General features: G+C 42.3%; 1 protein-coding gene across 6 annotated transcripts in view; it reads left to right on the forward strand.

Annotated features, from left to right (window-relative positions):
• Positions 1 to 763: 763 nt before the first annotated feature.
• The window catches only part of CENPI (centromere protein I), a 71,132-nt gene continuing 49,130 nt past the window's right edge, over positions 764 to 22,765 (forward strand). For 4 of the 6 annotated variants that reach the window (XR_010119711.1, XR_010119710.1, XM_055269402.2 and 1 more), the window contains exons 1-6: positions 770 to 867; positions 1,077 to 1,172; positions 4,190 to 4,428; positions 5,390 to 5,527; positions 12,632 to 12,750; positions 13,051 to 13,158. Coding sequence is in view for 4 of the 6 variants with exons in the window: in XM_055269402.2 (XP_055125377.1) it covers positions 4,203 to 4,428; positions 5,390 to 5,527; positions 12,632 to 12,750; positions 13,051 to 13,158 (591 nt within the window). In the remaining 2 variants the exon portion in view is untranslated. Of the gene's footprint in view, positions 868 to 889; positions 1,173 to 2,936; positions 3,059 to 4,189; positions 4,429 to 5,389; positions 5,528 to 12,631; positions 12,751 to 13,050; positions 13,159 to 22,765 lie in introns of those variants that run through there. The other 2 variants (XM_063635079.1, XM_063635081.1) reach the window with 2 other exon arrangements.

A 22,765-nucleotide genomic window follows, 5' to 3' on the forward strand; every position in this document is an offset into this window, starting at 1 on the left:
TTTGCTGTATCCTTTCCCAACTACATAAACTTAAACTTTGATTACCCTCATCTCTAAGATTGCAATCCTCCCCGCCCCCCGCCAAGTTTGCCTAAAGTTTGTAGGTATGTTTTGGTCTCAACAACTCAGTGAGAGTCATTAAATTTATCTTTTCTTATTCCTACTCTAATAAGAGATTAAATTAGGCACTAAGCTGAGAGCTCAGACTAAACCCTTGTTGCTGTTTTTAAGGTCAATTAACTCCTCATGGTTAGGAATAGTTACATGTTGACAGCCGGTTTCTAGAAAACCTTGGAGGATATCCATACCCATTCTCGGTAAAAGGAGGGCAGATCCAGCCTTTCTTTCCCCTCACGCCCTAGGGGGGAAAGCGACAGGCCCTTTAAGTCTCGGCCAGGGAGAAGCCACCTTTATTGTGAAATTTGCGGTTTCACATTTTCCTACAAAGTCCCGACATCTGGGGTCAGCCTAGGCAAAATAATCACTATAATCGATCATGTTAAATTCAAGAACCGAGACACGAATTGTCCCGTTATACGCAAAATGACGAATGCGAATATTATTGGCACAGTGGGAACGCCAGCCAATCAGCTGACTCCAGCAGCAACGGCCCATTCGCTGCGCTCCTCACTGGCCCAGGTGGGTGGGGCAAGCCGCTCTCCGTAATTGGGTCTACGCCAGCGTCGTCGCGCGCGCCACCTCCCGCCACCGAGCCACCCGCCACCTCTAGCCAATCAGGCTTCAGATGAGTGCGTTGCTCCGCCCAGCCGCCCCCTGGGTCTGCGCAGAAGCGCATGCGTGGGGTGGAGTCAGCTTCTTTGAATTCCGGAGGCGGCATTTGGTCGTCAGAGGCGTGTGCGGCTACAGGTAGAGTGTTTTAGATGAGGAGGTACTTTTAAGCACCGCGCGAAATGGGGGCTAAGAGAATTTTTTAACTTTTGAGGGTGGGACTATCCTGCAAGGTGTGACTGCGGTCGGGTTTTCCGTAGCCAGTTTCGCCCCGGGGATCCTTGGGAAGCGCTGGGATGGTTCAACTGGGTGGGGTCAGAAGCTGCTCCCCTGCCCTTCTTTCCTAGGAACCTAGGAAATAACTCGGAGCCTGTAACGTCCCACTGGTTTGGACATATTCCTCTCCTGATCTGGCCTCATCTGTTCCAGGGAGGTGGGATTGAGTAAGTGTCATTCCGACCATTCCTTTCGTTTTTCCTATTTGCAGCCAAAAACTTAGAAGTCATTTTTGGTTCCTCTTCCCTTTTCCCTACATCCAATTCTTTTATCACGGCCTGCTCTAACTCCAAAACATTGCACGAATCCAATCATTTTCCACCTCTACACCCTAGGCCTAGTGCAGGCTACAGTCATCCCTCTTCTGGACTTCCGCAACAGCCTTTTATTTGGTTTCTTGCCGCTCCTTGACCTCTAACATTCTTGTCTCTGCACCGCAGCTAACATGATCTTCAAACACGAATCAGGTGGTATTGCTCCCCTCTCTAACCTTTCCCCCTTCCCCTATGTTTTCCCATGACACTTAAAATCCAAACTCCTTACTCTGGCCTGCAAATCCCAATATGATCTTAGTCCCTGGCTATCTTCTGACTTCATCGCTCATTACCTTTTACCTCTTTCATTCCACTCCCTCCAGACTGATGTTACTACTCTTTCTTTTCTTTTCTCTTTTCTTTCTTTTTCTTTCTTTCTCTCTCTGTCTCTCCCTCCCTCCCTCCCTTTCTTTCTTCCTTTCTTTCTTTCCTTTTTTTCTTCTTTCTTTTGACAGAGTTGGGCCAGGCGTGGTGGCTCACGCCTGTAATCCCAGCACTTTGGGAGGCTGAGGCAGGTGTGGATCACTTGAGGTCAGGAGTTCGAGACCAGTCTGGCTAACATGGTGAAACTCAGTCTCTACTAAAATACAACAAATAGCCGGGTGTGGTGGTGTGCACCTGTAATTCCAGCTACTCGGGAGGTTGAGACAGGAGAATTGCTTGAACCCAGGAGGCGGAGGTTATGGTGAGCCGAGATAGAGATCGCACCACTGCACTCCAGCCTGGGTGACAGAGTGAGACTGTCTCAAAAAAAAAAAAAAAAGAAGAATGTCTCACTGTGTTGCCCTCAGCTTCCCAAAGTGCTGGGATTATAGGTGTGACCCACCTTGCCCAGCCAAGCTGCTGTTTCTTTTTTTTTTTTTTTTTTTTTTTATTATACTTTAGGGTTTTAGGGTACATGTGCACAATGTGCAGGTTTGTTACATATGTATCCATGTGCCATGTTGATTTCCTGCACCCATTAATTCGTCATTTAGCATTAGGTGTATCTCCTAATGCTGTCCCTCCCCCCTCCCCCCATGGCTGCTGTTTCTTTAACACATAAAGCTCTTTTTGCTTTAAGGTCTTAGTCTTAGCATGTCTTCCTCTCCTCTCTCCATGAAATACTCTTCCACCAGATCTTCACAGGGCTGGTTCCTTTTTGGCGTTCAAATCTCAGTTTAAAGGTCACCTCAGAGAGGTTTTCTCTGAACACTTATTTTTTTTTTTTTTTTTTTTTTTTTTTTTTTTTTGAGACGGAGTCTCGCTCTGTCGCCCAGGCTGGAGTGCAGTGGCACAATCTCGGCTCACTGCAAGCTCCGCCTCCTGGGTTCACGCCATTCTCCTGCCTCAGCCTCTCCGAGTAGCTGGGACTACAGGCGCCCGCCACCACGCCCGGCTAACTTTTTGTATTTTTAGTAGAGACGGGGTTTCACCGTGGTCTCGATCTCCTGACCTCGTGATCTGCCCGCCTCGGCCTCCCAAAGTGCTGGGATTACAAGCGTGAGCCACCGTGCCCGGCCTGAACACTTATTACAAAGTTACAATGTAGCTTCGCATCTCCACTTCATTTCTATCACATCACTGTGTATTATATTCATTATTGTTTACTTTTCTTCCTTTTTTTTTTTTTTTTAGACAAAGTCTTGCTCTGTCACCCAGGCTGGAGTGCAGTGGCGCAATCACAGCTCTCTGCAGCCTCCACCTCCTGGGCTCAAGCTATTCTCCTGCCTCACCCTCCTGAGTAGATAGGACTACAGGCACGTGCCACTACACCTAGCTAATTTTTTTAAATCTTTAGTAGAGACGTTGTCTCACTGTGTTGCCCAGACTGGTCTTGAACTCCTAGGTTGAAGGGATCTTCCAGCCTCCGCCTCCCGAAGTGCGGTATTACAGGTCTGAACTACCATGCCTGGTCTTAGTTGTATACTTATTTATTGACTCTCACCTCCCCCTTCAGTGTATAAGTGTCATGAGAGCAGAGATCTTGATTTATTATTTTATCCCTAGTAACTAGACTTGTGCTTGGCAAATAGATGACATTTAGTAATTATTTATTAAGTGAATGAATGGGAATATTTGTCTCCTGAAAATGCTTAGCCTGGCCACCAGTTTGGCTTTTGAACTATGCAGCTTTAACTTAGCACTGACAAATTTAGGAGCATAAAGATTAGAAGCAAAATCAAGGAGAAGTGGGGAAAATAGGAGTGGAGAAAGTAAGATTGAGTTATTGAGATGGATTAGTTTTTTTGTTTGTTGTTTGTTTTGAGACAGGGTCTCGCTGTGTCACTCAGGCCGGAGTGCAGTAGTGCAATCTCTGTTCACTGCAGCCTTCACCTCCTGGGTTCAAGTGATTCTCCTGCCTCAGCCTCCCGAGTAGCTGGGATTATAGGTGTGTGCCACCATGCCCAACTAGTTTTCGTATTTTTTAGCAGAGACGGGGTTTCCTCATATTGGCCAGGCTGGTCTCAAACTCCTGTACGCCTAACCTCAAGTTAGGCCCACCTCGGCCTCCCAGAGTGCTGGGATTACAGGCGTGAGCCACCATGCCCGGCCGAGATGGATTAGTTTTGGACCCACTTATATGACATAGCCATTCTAAGAGAGAACTTGCATATGTTGTCTGTACTCTTACTGGTTTTTTCCATTAGAAAGCTAGTTCATCTGATGAATGTTACCTTGTCATGTTGTTTCTATTTCTATTTAGGGCAAGGACTTTCTGAGAAAGTCAACCTCTAGATTTTGTTTCCTGGATTGTTGTCAACTTATTTATTGCATGCCTGTTGTATGCTAGCTATTGTATACTAAATACTGGAAACACACCCTGTCTCTGTGGAGAAAAAAGGACTGTTTGGCTGATTAATGATAACTTAACACTTGTTTCTGTGTAGAACATATGCAGTAATGTCACCTCAAAAGAGAGTTAAGAACGTCCAGGCACAAAACAGGACTTCACAAGGTAGTAAGAGTTTTCAGACCACGCTTTCAGCCTGGAAAGTAAAACAGGATCCAAGCAACTCAAAGAACATCTCAAAACATGGACAAAACAATCCAGTGGGAGATTATGAACATGCTGATGATCAAGCTGAAGAAGATACTTTGCAAATGGCAGTGGGATATTTTGAGAAAGGTAAAGGTGGATTGTTTTCCTTATGAAAGTCCTATTTCTGTAAAAATATTCTAGTCTTCTTAAGAATTTTTAAAGGAAAGCATAATTTTGCTCACTCATGCTTTTGTTTATTTAATAGACATTGAGCAATTACTACATATCAGTATGCTAGGCACTAGGGACACAACAACAAAACTTACTAGCAGAGTGGTTCCCAAGCGGCTGCATATTGGAATCACTTGAGAATCTTTTTTTCTTTTTTTTTTTCCTCCCTCTCTACCCCTTTGGCTCTGAGAATCTTTAACAAACAAACTGATGTCAGGCATCTACTCTTAGACTTTCTGATTTTATTGGTATGGGATGCAACCTGGCATAGGGACTTTTTTAAAGGCTTCCTAGGTGGTTCCAATGTATGGCAAAGTTTGGGAACCACTGTCCTAGTATTGAAACAGGTTGTAGTCTAAGTTCAATGCTTTTAGTTAGTTTAGAATAGGAATGTCAGGGCATAATCCAGCTTTCCTCACTGAAGTTGCTATTGCTGTTAAATATTCTTTAGTTAAAAACATCTTTGAACAGTTTTTGGGAAGACACTTCTTACATAAAGTGTAAGACGGGGTCTTGCTCTGTTGCCCAGGCTAGAGTGCAGTGGCATGATCATTGTACGTTTAACCTTTTGGGCACAAGTGATCCTCCCATCTCAGCCTCCTGAGGAGCTGGGACCACAGGTGCGTGCTAGCATGCCCAGCTAGTTTTTAATTTTTTTGCAGAGATGGAGTCTTGTCATGTTGCCCAGGCTGGTCTCAAACTCCTGGCCTCAAGTGATCCTCTTACTTTGGCTTCCCAAAATGCTAGAATTACAGATGTGGGTCACCACGCCTGGTCATTAAGCTATTCCTTTAAAGAGTTCCAAATTGTTATTATTGAGGCCGAAGACTGAAATAATTTTAAAGGTCTCACTATTTAATATTGTTTCTTTTTTCAGGTCCCATTAAAGCTTCACAGAATAAAGATAAAACCTTGGAAAAACACTTGAAAACTGTGGAAAATGTGGCTTGGAAGAATGGGTTAGCTTCAGAAGAAATTGACATTCTATTAAATACTGCACTCAGTTGCAAATTTGGTATGTTGAGGAGATGCTTTTTTTTTTCTTTTAACTCACCTAGCACCTATATTTTTTCTTTTAAAAACAAATCTTATATACATATATACACATACACACACACACACACACACACACACACACACACATATATATACATTTTTTTATAATAGAGAACAGCATCTCACTATATTGCCCAGGCTGGTCTCGAACTCCTAGACTCAAGTGATCCTCCTGCCTTGGCCTCCCAAAGTGCTGGGATTACAGGCTTGAGTCACCACACCTGGCTCGAGGGGGATGATGTTTTGTTTTTTGTTTTTTGTTTTGAGATGGAGTCTCGCTCTGTCACCCAGGCTGGAGTGCAGTGGCACCATCTCAGCTCTCTGCTACCTCTGCCTCTCGGGTTCCAGCAATTCTCCTGCCTTAGCCTCCCGAGTAGCTAGGACTATAGGTGCGTGCCACCACACCTGGCTAATTTTTTGTATTTTTTTTTTTTTTATTAGGGACGGGTTTTCGCTGTGTTAGCCAAGATGGTCTCCATCTCCTGACCTCGTGATCCGCCTGCCTCGGCCTCCCAAAGTGCTGGGATTACAGGTGTCAGCCACCATGCCTGGCCGAGGGGATTTTTTTTTCTTTTAGGAGACTGGGTCTCACTCCATCGTCCAGGCTGGAGTGCAGTGGCTCAATCTCAGCTCACTGCAACCTCCATCTCCCGGGTTCAAGCAGTTCTCTGCCTCAGCCTCCCGAGTAGCTGGGATTACAGGTACCTGCCACGATGCCCGGCTAATGTTTTTGTATTTGTAGTAGAGACAGGGTTTCACCATCTTGGGCAGACTGGTCTTGAGCTCCTGACCTCGTGATGCACCCGTCTCGGCTTCCCAAAGTGCTGGGATTACAAGTGTGAGCCACTGTGCCCGGCCTGGGATGCTTTTGTCATCACTTTGCTATTAGTTTTTCCTTTTAGACTTTGTTTATTTTTTTGAGACTGAGTTTTGCACTTGTTGCCCAGGCTGGAGTGCAGTGGTGCGATCTTGGCTCACTGCACCCTCTGCCTCCCGGGTTCAAGAGATTCTCCTGCCTCAGCCTCCTGAGTAGCTGGGATTACAGGCATGTGCCACCATGCCCGACTAATTTTGTATTTTTAGTAGAGATGGGGTTTCTCCATGTTGGTCAGGCTGGTCTCGAACTCCCGACCTCAGGTGAGCCACCTGCTTCGGCCTTCCAAAGTTCTGGGATTACAGGCGTGACCCACTGCGCCCGACCTTCCTTTTAGACTTTGAATTACATTGTTCATTGGAATTAGTTGCAGTTTTTTATGTTTACTGTTCTCTTCATAAGACCAATCTGTTAAGATTATAAAATGGTTTTTTGTGTGTGTGTTTGGGCCAAAAGTTTCTGTGTGCATATCCCAAAAATAACCAGTTACCATATATCATCACAAATAAAGTGCAAAATACATACTTTTATCCCCAAATACATGAGAACCATTTTTTAGTATTTATCTTAAGAAGCATACGTAGTAATTTAAACAATGTTGCTGGAAGGCATCTTAAAAGATCACTTAGTCTACTTCATTACCTTCATTTTCTTTCTCTTTATTATTTTTTTTTTTTGAGATGGAGTTTCACTCTTTCACCCAGGCTGGAGTGCAATGGCATGATCTTGGCTCACTGCAACCTCCGCCTCCTGGGTTCAAGCAATTCTCCTGCCTCAGCTTCCTGAGTAGCTAGGCTTATGGGCATGCGCCACCACACCCGGCTAATTTTTGTATTTTTAGTAGAGACGGGGTTTCGCCATGTTGGCCAGGCTGGTCTCAAACTCCTGACCTCGTGATCCACCTGCCTCGGCCTCCCAAAGTGCTAGGATTACAGGCGTGAGCCAGTGCGCCCAGCTAAGATGCTTTTTCTTTTGTGCAAATGCATCTTTTCCTTTTCTAAATTCATTGGTAGTGGTTGGGATGGTTGGAAGAGGTTCTTAGAAATAACACTTGGTCAATATTTTATTTACTTGAACCTTTTAACTTTTTCTCATTTAAATTCAGACTTGGAAGATATTTTAGACTCTAAACACTCTCATTTAAAGGTGAGGAAAAAGAGGCTCAGAGTAGTTAAAGAGACTTGATTAAAGATGTCCGAACTCCCATTCTTGTGCTTATACTTTACCACATTGCTGCTTTTTTTTTCTACTTAAAAAAAAGTTAAGGCTGGGTATAGTGGCTCATGCCTATAATCCCAGCACTTTGAGGGGCCAAGGCAGGATGATTGCTTGAAGCCAGATTTGAGACCAGCCTGGGCAACAAAGCGAAACCTTGTCTACAAAATGTTAAAAAAAAATTAGCTAGGCGCAGTGGCATATGCCTGTAGTCCCAGCTACTTGGGAGTCTGAGGCAAGAGAATTACTTGAGCCCAGGAGTTTGAGGCTGCAGTGAGCTATGATGGTGCCACTGTACTCCAGTGTAGGCCGCAGAGCAAGACCCTGTCTCTGGGGAAAAAAAAAAGGGAAAAATTAAGACAGCTCTCAAAACCAAATACTTTATATACTAAGTATTTCCTGGCTGTTGCATTTTAGATTCCTTTGTTTATATCCTAGCAGCATACTTGCAGGGGTGTGTGTATTTATTTTAAAGTAACAACACATTACTAACCGAATTCAACATATGACCGTCAAGTATTTTATTTCTCCATTTTTATCTGATTGGTTCTCTGTGTTTCCGTTAAATTAGACCTAATAAAATTGGCTTTTTTCTTGTAGATGGTTTTAGATTGTTTGGTTCTAATATCTTTCCAGGAATCCATGTTTAACTGAACAATGTCTGTCAAGATCAATTCTCCCACTCCCATCTCACCTTAAAACATGTATGGAGTAGGGGCCGGGTACAGTGGCTCACGCCTGTAACCCCAACACTTTGGGAGGCCGAGATGGGCGGATCACGAGATCAGGAGATCGAGACCATCTTGGCTAACATGGTGAAACCCCATCTCTACTAAAAATAAAAAAAATTAGCCTGGCGTGGTGTCGGGTGCCTGTAGTCCCAGCTACTTGGGAGGCTGAGGCAGGAGAATGGCGTGAACCCGGGAGGCGGAGCTTGCAGTGAGCCGAGGTCGTGCCACTGCACTCCAGCCTGGGTGAAGAGTGAGACTCCATCTCAAAAAAACAAAACAAAACAAAAAACAACATATATGGAATATACAGATGTTTTCTATTTTAGAAATTTTTTTTCGTGACAGAGTCTCGCTCTGTTGTCCAGACTGCAGTGCAGTGGTATGATCACGGTTTGCTGCAGCCTCAACCTTCTGGACTAAAGCAGTCCTCCCATCTCAGACTCCCAAGTAGATGGGACTACAGGTGCGTGCCACTGCACCCAGCCTCCTTTTGATATCTCAGAAATTAATGATTAGGGTATTTTGATGTCTGCCAGGACTTGAGGTATCTCAAAATGCATGCCTCAGACTCGGGAAACTTTTATATAGCAATTTAAAAAATAATCTCTGGCTTTCTATTGTTACCTTTCATTTTTTTTTTGTTAAGCTGGAATTTGCTGAGGTCAAATGTGGCCTCCTTAATTCCTTTTCTCCCTTTTATTATAGTTATTTCTGTGATGTCTCCCATCCCTACTAGATCTTTACATGCAGCTCTTCTGGTAAGTTGAGATGCATATTTAGAGGCAGGTATGCTAGAAATGTCATCGTAATTAGGTACAAAGGGACTTTAGACTCTTTAAAAATTAAGTCACTTAGAAGTAAAAATAGAATTAATATTGAATTATCCCTTTGAATTTGGTGCACATGTAATGTGTTGGTGGTGAGACTGTTTTAAATTTCGAAGAGTTAGTGGATGGGAGTGAGAAAGAAAACAAGAAAAACAAGAAACCACAAGAGTGGAAAGCAGAAATTTTTATTTTTGTGATTCATTACCTATCATCACTGCTTCCTTTCTTCTCCACAGAATGATAGTGTAGAAAGTGATGAGATATATTCTAATTCTTGAAGCCTTAATTAACAGAAATTGAGACAGAATATATTCAAAGCCAGCCTCTGTGACATCTTTTTTTTTTTTGAGACAGAGTTTTGCTCTTGTCACCCAGGCTGGAGTGCAATGGCGTGATCTCGGCTAACTGCAACCTCCGCCTCCCGGCTCCAAGCGATTCTCCTGCCTCAGCCTCCTGAGTAGCTAGGATTACAGGTGCCCGCCACCATGCCCGGCTAAGTTTTGTATTTTTAGTAGAGATGGGGTTTCACCACGTTGGCCAGGCTAGTCTCGAACTCCTGACCTCAGGTGATCTCTGCGACATCATTTCTATTACCAGATGGGGGAACACCATAGAGGCCTGAGATCAAGTGGAAAGATCGGACTCGTGTAGAATGGTATTACTGCCAGCCAATTCCAAGAATATCTTGTTCTAGGCCAGTCACGGTGGCTCATGCCTGTAATCCCAGCACTTTGGGAGGCCAAGGTGGGCAGATCCCTTGAGCCCAGGAGTGTGAAACCAGCCTGGGCAACATAGTGAGACCTTGTCTTTGCTAAAAATAAAAAACTTAAGCAGGTATGGTGGCTTGTGCCTGTAGTCCCAGCTACTCTGGAGGCTGAGGTGGGAGGATTGCTTGAGCCCAGGAATTTGAAGTTGTTATGAGCTATGATTGCACCACTGCACTCCAGCCTGGGTGACAGAGTCAGACCCTGTCTCAAAAAAAAAAGAAAAAAAAAGAATATCTGTTCTATTCTGCTACTCTCCCCACTTTTTTGGGGCGAGTGGATGATACAAATATATATACTTTTAATTTTATATTTATGTTTTTATTTCTGGTTCACATTATCTCATGAACAAATACATTCTTAAATGTAACACCTCATGCAAAGTGTCCATCAGTAGCTTTAAATAAATCAGTCTATTAGGCCATTAAAAAAAAATCTTTGAAATTTCCCTGTGATTGAAAGCTTTTTTGGAGATATAATTCACATACCATAAAATTCATTTTTTTTCTTTTCTTTTTTTTTTTGAGACGGAGTTTCACTCTTATTGCCCAGGCTGGAGTGCAATGGTGTGATCTCGGCTCACTGCAACCTCTGCCTCCTGGGTTCAAGCAATTCTCCTGCCTCAGCCTCCCGAGTAGGTGGGATTACAGGCTCCCACCACCACACCCAGCTAATTTTTGTATTTTTAGTAGAGATGGGGTTTCACCATGTTGGCCATGCTGGTCTTGAACTCCTGACCTCAGATGATCTGCCTGCTTTGGCCTTCCAAAGTGCTGGGATTACAGTTGTGAGCCACCATGCCCTCATAAAATTCGTTGTTTTTTTTTTTATTTTTTATTTTTTTATTTTTGAGATGGAGTTTCACTCTTGTAGCCCAGGGTGCAGTGCGATGGCACGATCTTGGCTCACTGCAACCCCCGCCTCCCGAGTTCAAGTGATTCTCCTACCTCAGCCTTCTGAGTGGCTGGGATTACAGGTGCCTACCACGACACTCGGCTAATTTTTTTTTTTTTTTTTGAGATGGAGTTTCACTCTTGTCGCCCAGGCTGGATTACAGGCGTGAGCCACCACACCTGGCCTAATTTTGTATTTTTTTATTAGAGATGGGGTTTCATCACCTTGGCCAGGCTGGTCTTGAACTCCTGACCTCAGGTGATCTGCCCGCCTTGGCCTCCCAAAGTGCTGGAATTACAGGCGTGAGCTACTGTGCCCGGCAAAATTCATTGTTTTAAAAATTCACCATTTTTGTTTTTGGAGACAGAGTCTCACTCTGTCACCCAGGCTGGAGTCTAGTGGTGTTATCTCAGTTCACTGCAATCTCCACCTTCCAGGCTCAAGCAATCCTCCCACGTCAGCCTCCCAAGTAGCTAGGACTATAGGCATGTGCTACCGCATCTGGCTAATTTTTATATTTTTTGTAGAGATTGGGGTCTCACTATATTGCCTAGGCTAATCTCAAACTCCTAGGCTCAAGCAGTCTTCCGGCCTCAGCCTCCCAGGAGGCAACACCATGCCCAGCTCATTTTTTTTTTTTTTTTACATAGATACGGGGTCCTGCTATGTTGCCCAGGCTGGTCTCAAACTCCTGGGCTCAAGTGATCCATCTGCTTTAGCCTTCCAAAGTGCTTAGATTATAGGCATGTGTCACCACGCTCGGCCCCAAATTCAGCATTTTTTTAAAGCATAGTCACAGAGTTGTGTAATCATCACCACTATCTAATTCTTGAACATTTTCATCACCCCAAGAAGAAACCCTGTACTCATTTATATTTTTTAAATAGAAATATTTGGGCCAAATAATTTGCCTTATAGTTTTTTTTTGTTTGTTTGTTTGTTTGTTTTTGAGAGAGGGTCTCACTCTGTCACCCAGGCTGGAGTGCAGTGGCACGATCACAGCTCACTGCAGCCTCAACCTCCCTGGGCTCAGGTGTTCTCCCACATCAGCCTCCCGAGTTGCTGTGACTACAGGCTTGCCCCACCACCCCTGGCTAATTTTTGTATTTTTAGTAGATAATGGGGTTTTGTCATGTTGCCCAGGCTAATCTTCACCTCCTGGGCTCAAGTGATCCGCTTGCCTCGGCCTCCCAAAGTGTTAGGATTATAGGCATGAGCCACTGTACCTAACTATTGCCTTATTATATATTAGTAGTTAAAGGTGCATTTTTGTTTTGAACAATTTATTAATAATGATAAGAGATACTGAATTTTACATACTGTTGGTTTTTATTGCCTTCAATATAATGTGAGGTTTTTGGTTTTTTTTTTTTTTTTTTTTTTTGAGATGGAGTTTTGGTCTTGTTGCCCAGGCTGGAGTGCATGGCGTGATCTCGGCTCACCGCAACCTCTGCCTCCTGGGTTCAAGCGATTCTCCTGCCTCAGCCTCTCGAGTAGCTGGGATTACAGGCATGCTCCACCACACCTGGCTAATTTTTATATTTTTAGTAGAGATAGGGTTTCTCCATGTTGATCAGGCTGGTCTTGAACTCCCAACCTCAAGTGATCCACCCACCGTGGCCTCCCAAAGTGCTGGGATTACAGGCGTGAGCCACGGCACCCAGCCTAATGTGAGATTTTTAGATCCAAGTGTGAATAATAGTAAAAGAACAATCGAGACACTAAAATGTAGTTTAATTTAGCTTGTCTCCTTTCCAGGAAATGCTGTAAACACACGGATATTGAAGTGCATGATCCCAGCAACAGTAATATCAGAAGATTCTGTGGTTAAGGCAGTCTCCTGGCTTTGTGTTGGCAAGTGTTCTGGTAGCACCAAGGTAATCTTTTTAAACACTTTGATGATAAGTCCTTCAGAACCACTTAAGGGCTGGCAAGGAAGAGCCACTTACGAAGTAATGGCATTGGCCTTTTGTGCAAAGCCTGTAGTTTTGGAACAATATATCTTGATGCAAGGACTATGTTCAAACAGAAATTTTTACTGAGAAATAAAATATATTATTCTACTTTGTGCCTGAAGCTTCTAAAATAGCCCTGGCGGTGGGGGATGGGGGGGCGGAATTAAATTCTTCTGTACCAGTTATATTTCTTTAAAGATAAGTATTTTGTCTCTTCAATAGGTACTTTTTTATCGTTGGCTGGTTGCAATGTTTGACTTCATTGATCGTAAGGAGCAAATTAACTTACTCTATGGCTTCTTTTTTGCTTCATTGCAAGATGATGCACTGGTAAGTAAAAATTGGACAGCATTAGGCATCAATCAAATAGTACATGCGTGTATATTGATGCACCATATATGCTTCAGCGTGCTACACAATGTGTTTTTCCTTATTTTAAAAATATATCAAACATACAGAAATGTACCAAGATAACGTAGACATATCAAATATACAGAAAAGGGCAAATAATAACATTCTATTTTGCACCTGTCTCTCAGATTAACAAATAGAAAATTTTTATCATATTTACTTTATATCTTCTTTTAAGGAAATAAAAATGTTACAGATAAAGTTGATTCCACGTTGGAGTCTTGTTTGCTGATCTAGAGCACTCATTGCCATCTTTTCCCTTTTAAACCACTTCAACAGAGTCCTTTGAGTCATTTACTCTACATTTTCTTGATTAACACTGCAAAAGCCTCATCAGAATTAATGAGAAGGAGAGGATTACTTTTCACGAGTGCCAATGGAGTGATTTTGATTAAATAGCATAATTATTTCTCTTAAAAACATTAATAACTTTAAGAAATCAATCTACTGTCCACCTGGAAGACTTTCAAGGACCATCAGTAGTTCACAGACCATGTGAATCACTCATCTAACTGTATTGCTCTTGCCTTTGGGAAGGGAATTCATTTATTGATTTTATTTTTTAAAAATGATGTTTCCAGTGTGTTCATTGCATTGTCCTAGCCACTGTAGAAGATTCAAAGTTTAGCATAGGGTTTCTATACTCCAGGAACTTGAAATCTCATTGGGGAATTAAGGAAATCACATAAATTATCAAAAACAGTATATGACAGTTTGAGGATAATAATTGCTGTAATATTTCCAGGAAGGAAGAAAGCACTGTAAATCGAAATGATTAGTTAAAACACCATAAAGTATGTGGGTGTTGAGCTGAGCCTTATAGGTTGAGTAGGATTTGGGATTTGATGACAGAAAATGATATTTGATATGATGGGAATATTTCAAGCAGAGTTGTGGGGTGTGTAAACTGTGTTTTAGGAGACCTTAAATAGACCAGCCTGACTTAATTAGAGGTGATGTTAGGTGGTAAGCCTGAAAAAGTTGGGTGAGGACAGATTGTAGAGGTCTTCCAATGTGATGCTAAGGAATTTGAACTTTATTCATTGGGGAAATCACTGAAAATTTTTGGCTAGAATATGTTGAAAGCAGCTCTGTAGGAAGCTATATCTAGTAGTGCCCAACAATGTGAATTAAGAGAGAGGCTGAAGGCAGGAATACTAGTTAGGAAGCTGACATGATAATCTAGGTATAACATGATGTCCTAGACAAGAAATTCTCAAGTATGGTCTGTGGACCCCCTGGGGCTTCCTGAGACCCTTTCAGGAAGTCCAAGAGGTCAAAATTATTTTCATAATAATACCAAGGTATTATTTGCCATTTTCACTTTGTTCACCTTAGCGCTGATGGTACTAAAGCAATGGTAGGTAAAACTGCTGGCCATTTAACAGGAAATCAAGGCAGTGGCACCAAACTATACTAGCATATTCTTCATTATGTTCTTCATTGTGGTAAAAAAAAAAAAAAAAGTGCTAATTTCACTTAAGAATGTCAAATGAAGCAGTAAAAATTAACTCATTAGTTTTATTAAATCTCTACATCTTTAATATTCTGTGTGATGAAATGGCAAGTACAAACAAAGTCCTCCTGCATACTAAAGTACAATGGTTATTCTGAGGAAAAGCATTTGTGTGATTGAGTTGCGAGCCAAACTAGCTCCATTTTTATTTGAAAGAATGACTGATGGCCGAGCACGGTGGCTCACGCCTGTAATCTCAGCACTTTGGGAGGCCGAGGCAGGTGGATCACAAGGTCAAGAGATTGAGACCATCCTGGCCAACATGGTGAAACCCCGTCTCTGCTAAAAATACAAAAATTACCTGGGCATGGTGGCACGCGCCTGTAGTCCCAGCTACTCGGGAGGCTGAGGCAGGAGAATCACTTGAACCCAGTAGGCAGAGGTTGCAGTGAGCCAAGATTGTGCCACTGCACTCCAGCCTGGCGACAGTGAGACTCTGTCTCAAAAAAAAAAGAATGACTGCCATACGAACCGTAGTTATACAGACTTGGGTAGTTGGAAGATGTTTTCTTGAAAATGAACAAAACAATCCTGTTGTTTCAAAGAAAACAACTGGCCGTATCTGTTGCCAGTGATAAAATTTGAGCATTCAAGTGAAAAATCAAAGTTTGGAAAATTTGTATCTGCCACTGTGAACCTGACAGCTTTCAGATACCTGAAAGACTTTTCTAATAATTGGTGATGGTATTAATGTTGTGATTTTTAGTTATCATATAATGAAGTGTGTCAGCATTTGGAAGCTCAGCATAACTCAGTGAGCCAATATTTTCCAGATGAACAAGTACGATGTTCTAAATTCATATATGGGTAAAAGATCCATTTAAAATACAAGATACATCAATGAATTTTAATGGAACAGAGTACAGAGCTTTTATTGAGAGTGTTTCAGATTCCACATTGCAGCTAACCCTTAAGAAACTACCACTTGTCAAGTTTTGGTGTAGTATCAAAGACTAATATCCACAATTTTCTGAAAAGGCTTTTAAAATATACCTACCTTTTCCAACTATGTATCTGTTTGATGCCGGATTTTCTTCATGCAATTCAATCAAAACATAACAGAATTAATATAGTAGCACAGATTCCAACTGTGTTCTCTTAAGCCAGAGACATTAAAAAGATTTGTAGAAATGGGCTGGGCATGGTGGCTCCTGCCTGTAATTCCAGCACTTTGAGGAGGCCGAGGCGGGCAGATCACTTGAGCTTAGGAGTTCGAGACCAACTTGGACAACATGGTGAAACCCCATCTCTACAAAATATACAAAAATTAGCTAGATGTGGTGGTATGTGCCTATAGTCCCAGCTACTTAGGAGGCTGAGACAGGAGGATCGCTTGAGCCCAGGAGGCAGAGGTTGCAGTGAGTTGAGATCATGCCATTGCATTCCAGCCTAGTGAGACCTCGTCTTTACTGAAAAAAAAAAAAAAATAGCTGGGTGTGGTGGCATGCACCTGTAGTCCCAACTACTTGGGAGGCTGGGGTGGGAAGATCATTTGAGCCTGGGAGTTGGAGGCAGCAGTGAGCTGTGATGGTGCCATTGCATTCCAGCATGGGTGACAGAGCAAGAACCTGTCTCAAAAAAAATATTCTCAGTATTATTTCTAACATGGTGAGTATTGACAGACATAACCCAGATAAACAAAAAGCTCTTTGGGGGTGCTCTAATTTTTTTTTTTTTTTTTTGAGACGGAGTTTTGCTCTTGTGGCCCAGGCTAGAGTGCAATGGGGAAATAGCTCACAGCAACCTCCACTTCCTGGGTTCAAGAGATTCTCCTGCCTCAGCCTCCCGAGTAGCTGGGATTACAGGCACCGCCAGCATGCCTGGCTAATTTGTTTGTATTTTTAGTAGAGATGGGGTTTCACCATGTTAGCCAGGCTGGTCTTTAACTCCTGACCTCAGGTGATCCACCCGCCTCGGGCTCCCAAAGTGCTGGGATTACAGGTGTGAGCTACCACACCAGCCAAGGGGTCCTCTAATTTTTTTTTTTTTTTTTTTTTTTTTTTTTTTTTGAGACGGAGTCTCACTCTATTGCCATGCCCGGCTGAGAATTAGTTTATTTACCTTGGTGTAGTGATTATTGATATAGTAGAAATAAATTCAGATATCTTATTTTGAGATATTCTAAATGAGCTTTTTTTTTCCTAAGTGTTCTCTATCCTCCTTTTTTTGGATTGACCCTAGTTTTTTTCCTATTCTTGTTTGGAAGTCACCTAAGTGTTTTCGTACCTACTTAACATGCATACTTTTAAGTCTAAAGGTGACTGGCATCTGTACCTTTATCTTATAGGATACAAAAACCTTAGGATGCTTTAACTCTCTTTTTCTTTTTCTTTTTTTTCTCTTCCTGTCATATGGTGCTGAAGAATGCTTTAACTCTCATCACACTGCTCCTGGCTTATATGCTGTTGTTATCTGGTTTTAGTTTTACCTTGTTTTTCTCCATACCTTTACACACACACACACACACACACACACACAGAGTAGTTTTTTTTTTTTTTTTTTGAGACAGAGTTTCACTCTTGTTGCCCAGGCTGGAGTACAATGGTGCAATCTTGGCTTACCGCAGCCTCTGTATCCTGGGTTCAAGCCTCAGCCTCCCAAGTAGCTGGGATTACAGATATGTGCCACCACGCCCAGCTAATTTTTTGTATTTTTAGTAGAGACAGGGTTTCTCCATGTTGGTCAGGCTGGCCTCAAACTCAGGTGATCCGCCTGCCTCAGCCTCCCAAAGTGCTGGGATTACAGGCATGAGCCACCATGCCTGGCCGATACTATTTTTACAGTTGATAATTGTTTAGATTTGCCCACATATCTCCCAGTATCTTTGCTCATCATTTGTTTTTGCATCTCACACCTTCAAGATGAGATTATTTTCCTTTGGCTAAAAGTGTATTTTTTATTCTTTCATTGAAAATCTTTTGATGGCAAACTCTTTGTCTGAAAATGTCTCTACTTTGCCCTTGTTCTCGAAAACTGGTATTAGTGTATGTAGAATTCTAGAATGACAGTTAAATTTTTTTGGGATATTGACAATATTATTCCACTGACTCCTTGCTTCCATCATGTTAATGAATCAGTCTAATTGTAATCCTTTTTTTCTTTTCTCTCTGGCTACTTTTAAAAAACAGCTTTAGGCCAGGCGTGGTGGCTCACCTCTGTAATCCCAGCACTTCGGGAGGCAGAGGGGGGCAGATCACCTGAGGTCAGGAGTTTGAGAACAGCCTGGCCAACATGACGAAACCCCGTCTCTACTAAAAATACAAAAATTAGCCGGGCATGGTGACAGGCACCTCTAATCCCAGCTACTTGGGAGGCTGAGGCAGGAGAATCGCTTGAACTGGGGAGGCGGAGATTGCAGTGAGCCGAGATTGCTCCACTGCACTTTCCAGCCTGTGTAACGAGTGAGACTCTGTCTCAAAAAAACAAAACAAAACAAACACAGCTTTATTGAGATTTAATTCACATACCATACAATTCACCCATTTAAAGTATTCAATTTGCTGATTTTAAGTATAGTCACAGATATGTACAACCATTTCAGCATAGTCAATTTTAGAACATTTTCATCACCTCAAAAAGAAAAAAGAAACCCCATACCCTTTGCTATCACTCCCATCTCTCTATTACCCTCCTAGCTCTAAGCAACCCCTAATCTAATTTTCTGTCTTTATAGGTTTGCCTATTTTGGACATTTTATATAAATGAACTAATGTAATAATGTGATCTTTTATGACTTGCCTCTTAGCAAAATGTTTTCAAGTTTCATCTGTGTTATAGCATGTATTAGTACTTTTTTTTTTTCCCTGAGACGGAGTTTCACTCTTGTTGCCCAGGCTGGAGTGCAGTGGCGCAATCTCGGCTCAATGCAACCTCTGCCTCCCAGGTTCAAGCGATTCTCCTGCCTCAGCCTCCTGAGTAGCTGGGATTACAGGCATGTGCCACCACGCCTGGCTAATTTTTGGTATTTTTAGTAGAGACAAAGTTTCTCCATGTTGGTCAGGCTGGTCTTGAACTCCTGACCTCAGGTGATTCGCCTGCCTCGGCCTCCCAAAGTGCTGGGGTTACAGGCATGAGCCACTGCGCCTGGTGTATTAGTACTTAAAACAATTTTTTTTAAATATATTTTTTGAGACAGAGTTTCACTCTTGTCGCCCAGGCTGGAGTGCAATGACGCGATCTCAGCTCACTGCAACGTCCGCCTCCCGGGTTCAAGTGATTCTCCTGCCTCAGCCTCCCGAGTAGCTGTGATTACAGGCCTGTGCCACCATGCCTGGCTAATTTTTGTATTTTTAGTAGAGATGGGGTTTCGCCATGTTGGCCAGGCTGGTCTCAAATCCCTGACCTCAGGTGATCCGCCCTCCTTGGCCTCCCAAAGTGTTAGTATTACAGGCTTGAGCCACTGAGCCCGGCCATTTATTTTTTTCATTATTTCTATTTTTTTTTTTTTTTTTAATTTGAGATGGGGTCTCACTCTTGTGCAGGCTAGAGTGCAGTGGCACTATCATGGCTCACTGCAGTCTCGGTTGATCAGCCTGGGTGACGAGCGAGACTCTTGTCTCAAAAAAAAAAAAAAAAAGACAAACACAGCTTTATTGAGATCTATTTTGCATATCATACAATGAGTCATCCACTTCATCCTTCAGAGTAGCTGGGACCACAGGCATGCACTACCATGCCCAGCTAATTTTTAAAGTTTTTCTAGAGGCAGAGTCTCACTATGTTGCCCAGGCTGGCCTTGATTTTCTGGCCTTAAGCAATCCTCCTGCCTTGGCCTACCAAAGTGCTGGGATTATAGATGTGAGGCACTGTGCCTGACCCTCACCATTTTAAAACATTTTTTTGGTGTATAATTCAGTGACATGAATTACATTCACAGTGTTGTGCAAGCATCACCACTATCTATTTCCAAAACTTTTTCATTACCCTAAACTGAAATTTTCTAACCATTATGCAGTAACTCCCTGTTCCCTCTTTCCCCTGCTCCTGGTAGCCTCTAATCTACTATCTGTCTCTATGAATTTGCCTATTCTAGGTACCTCATATAAGTGGAATCATACAGTATTTATCCTTTTGTGTCTGGCTTCTTTCACTTAACATAATGTCTTCAAGGTTCATCCATTTGTACCATGTATCGGAACTTCATTCCTTTTTATGGGTGAATAATACTCTACTTCATATATATGCAGTCAGCCCTCTGTGTCTGAGGGTTCTGCATCCATGGATTCATCCAATTATTGATTGAAAATATTAAAAGAAACATATAACAATAAAAAATAATACAAATAAAAAATACAATGTAATAACTATTTACATAGCATTTACATTATGTTAAGTATTATAACTAATCCAGAGATGATTTAAAGCAAGCTCGTCCAACCCACAGCCCAGGATTGCTCTGAATGAGGCCCAGTGCAAATTCGTAAGCTTTCTTAAAACATTATGAGATTTTTGGGGGGATTTTTTTTTTTAAGCTCATCAGCTATCGTTAGTGTTAGTGTATTTTATGTGTGGCTCATGACAATTCTTCTTCCACTGTGGCCCAGATAACAAAAGACTGGGCACCCCCTGATTAAAGTATACAGGAGGATGTGCATAGGTTATATGCCAGTACTACACAATTTTATATAAGGAACTTGAGAATCCGCAGAGTTTGATGTGGTGGTGGGGAAGGGAAGTCCTGGGACCAGTCCCCTGCTTATAACAAGGGATGACTGTATCTCATTTTGTTTATCCATTCATCTGATGTTGGACATTTGAGTTGTTCCCACCTTTTGGCTATTGTGAATGATGCTGTGTTGAGTATTGGTATATAAATATCTGTTCAGGTTCCTGCTTTTTCAGTTCCTTTGAGTGTATACCTAGGAAAAAAATTACTGTATCATATGGCAATTCTATGTTTAGCTTTTTGAGGAATCGCCAAACTCTTTTCCACAGTGGCTGTACCATTTTTCATTCCTGCCAGCAATCTATAGCAGGGTTCAAATTTCATCACATCCTCACCAATACTGGCTATTTTATCTGACTTGATTATAGCCATGCTAGCAGTAGGTGTGAAGTGGTCTTTCATTGTGGTTTTGATTTGCATTTCCCTGATACCTAATGATATTGAGCATCTTTTCATGTGCTTATTGGCCATTTGTATACCCTCCCTGGAGAAATGTCTGTTAGGATCCTTTGCCCACTTTTAAATTGGGTTGTTCATTATCCTATAGGGTTGTAAGAGTTCTTTCTGTATTCTAGATACAAGTCCCTAGATACAAGATATATGATTTACCTGGGAGTTACAACTAAGTTAGAGCCACTTTAAGTTATTCTCTTTAGGTTTTCCAGGCCATCCCACTAGTGTAAATTCAAACTGCAGACATATATATATATATGTGTGTATATATATATATATATGTGTGTGTATATATATATATGTGTGTGTATATATGTATATACATATATATACGTATATATGTATATACGTATATATACGTATATACATATATACGTATATATACATACATATACATATATACACACATATACATATATTTATACGTATACGTATAAATATATATATATTTTTTTTTGAGACAGAGTCTCGCTGTTGCCCAGGTTGGAGTGCAGTGGCGCGATCTCAGCTCACTGCAGGCTCCGCCCCCCGGGGGTTCACGCCATTCTCCTGCCTCAGCCTCCCGAGTAGCTGGGACTGCAGGCGCCTGCCACCTCGCCCGGCTAATTTTTTGTATTTTTAGTAGAGACGGGGTTTCACCGTGTTAGCCAGGATGGTCTCGATCTCCTGACCTCGTGATCTGCCTGTGTCGGCCTCCCAAAGTGCTGGGATTACAGGCGTGAGCCACCGCGCCCGGCCATATATTTTTTTTTGACAGAGTTTTTTGCTCTTTTTGCCCAGGCTGGAGTGCGATGGTGCGATCTTGGCTCACCGCAACCTTTGCCTCCTGGGTTTAAGCGATTCTCCTGCCTCAGCCTCCCAAGTAGCTGGGATTACAGGCATGCACCACCATGCCTGGCTAATTTTGTATTTTTAGTAGAGATGGAGTTTCTCCATGTTGGTCAGGCTGGTCTCAAACTCTTGACCTCAGGTAATCTGCCTGCTCTCCCAAAGTGTTGGGATTACAGGCATGAGCCACCACGCCTGGCCAAACTGCAGACATTTTTTGAGCTGGCTTGTGGTTACAAATTCTCAGGAAAGGTTTTATTTTCCTTTCACCCATTTCCAAGGTCAAGACAAGCACGTTTACTTGCTGTCCTGTTCAACACAGTGGAGTTTTAATTTCACAACCATACACTTAGTGTGTAGCTCTTGGGGGTTCCAGTTTTTTATTATAATAGATCCTCTGCATAATCTACACATTGGGTGGGTCCTAAGCTTTATCCCCTGCCTAACCTACCCCTGCCTCCGTTTGTAGCTATTAAAGTCATAAGTTCAAAGTTTCTAAGGTTTGTCAAAAAATCTTGGTGAGAAAGCCTGTTCAATATTTAGTGTTTCTACTTTCACTTTGTTTTTGGGAACTGCAGATTCTTGCTTTCATGCCAGCTCTGAAACATGCTTCAACAGCTGGATATGATGTCAAAAACATTGCTGAGCTGGCAGGAAAGCAGTCAGCGTCACTCAGAGTATCTAATACACAATATTTCTATAGATGGTTATCAGGTCATTGGAATTGAGGTCAGTAAACTGTAAGACCACGGTGATTTGTTGATATGGACATTAAAGTCATCTGGCATGATATTGGGATTCGAGTTAGAGCTGAAAACTGAGTGAGATGCCCAAATCCTCATGGAATTTTGGGGAAGGTACTAGGGTAGTAGTGAGCTGACAGGGTATAGGTAAGGTAGAGGTAGTAAAGTTGGGTGAACTAAGTCTCAGAGGTGGTCTTTTTCTGTACAAGGGTGAAAGAGTGGTAACCTCGGAAGTGTCGATAGAAAGTAAGGATGCAGGATGCTCATCCCTGCTGCATGTCCTGTGGTGCACAGGTGTGGTTGAATGACAAGTGGTACATC

The sequence above is a fragment of the Symphalangus syndactylus genome, chromosome X (assembly GCF_028878055.3).
Source record: "Symphalangus syndactylus isolate Jambi chromosome X, NHGRI_mSymSyn1-v2.1_pri, whole genome shotgun sequence".
NCBI lineage: Eukaryota > Metazoa > Chordata > Mammalia > Primates > Hylobatidae > Symphalangus > Symphalangus syndactylus.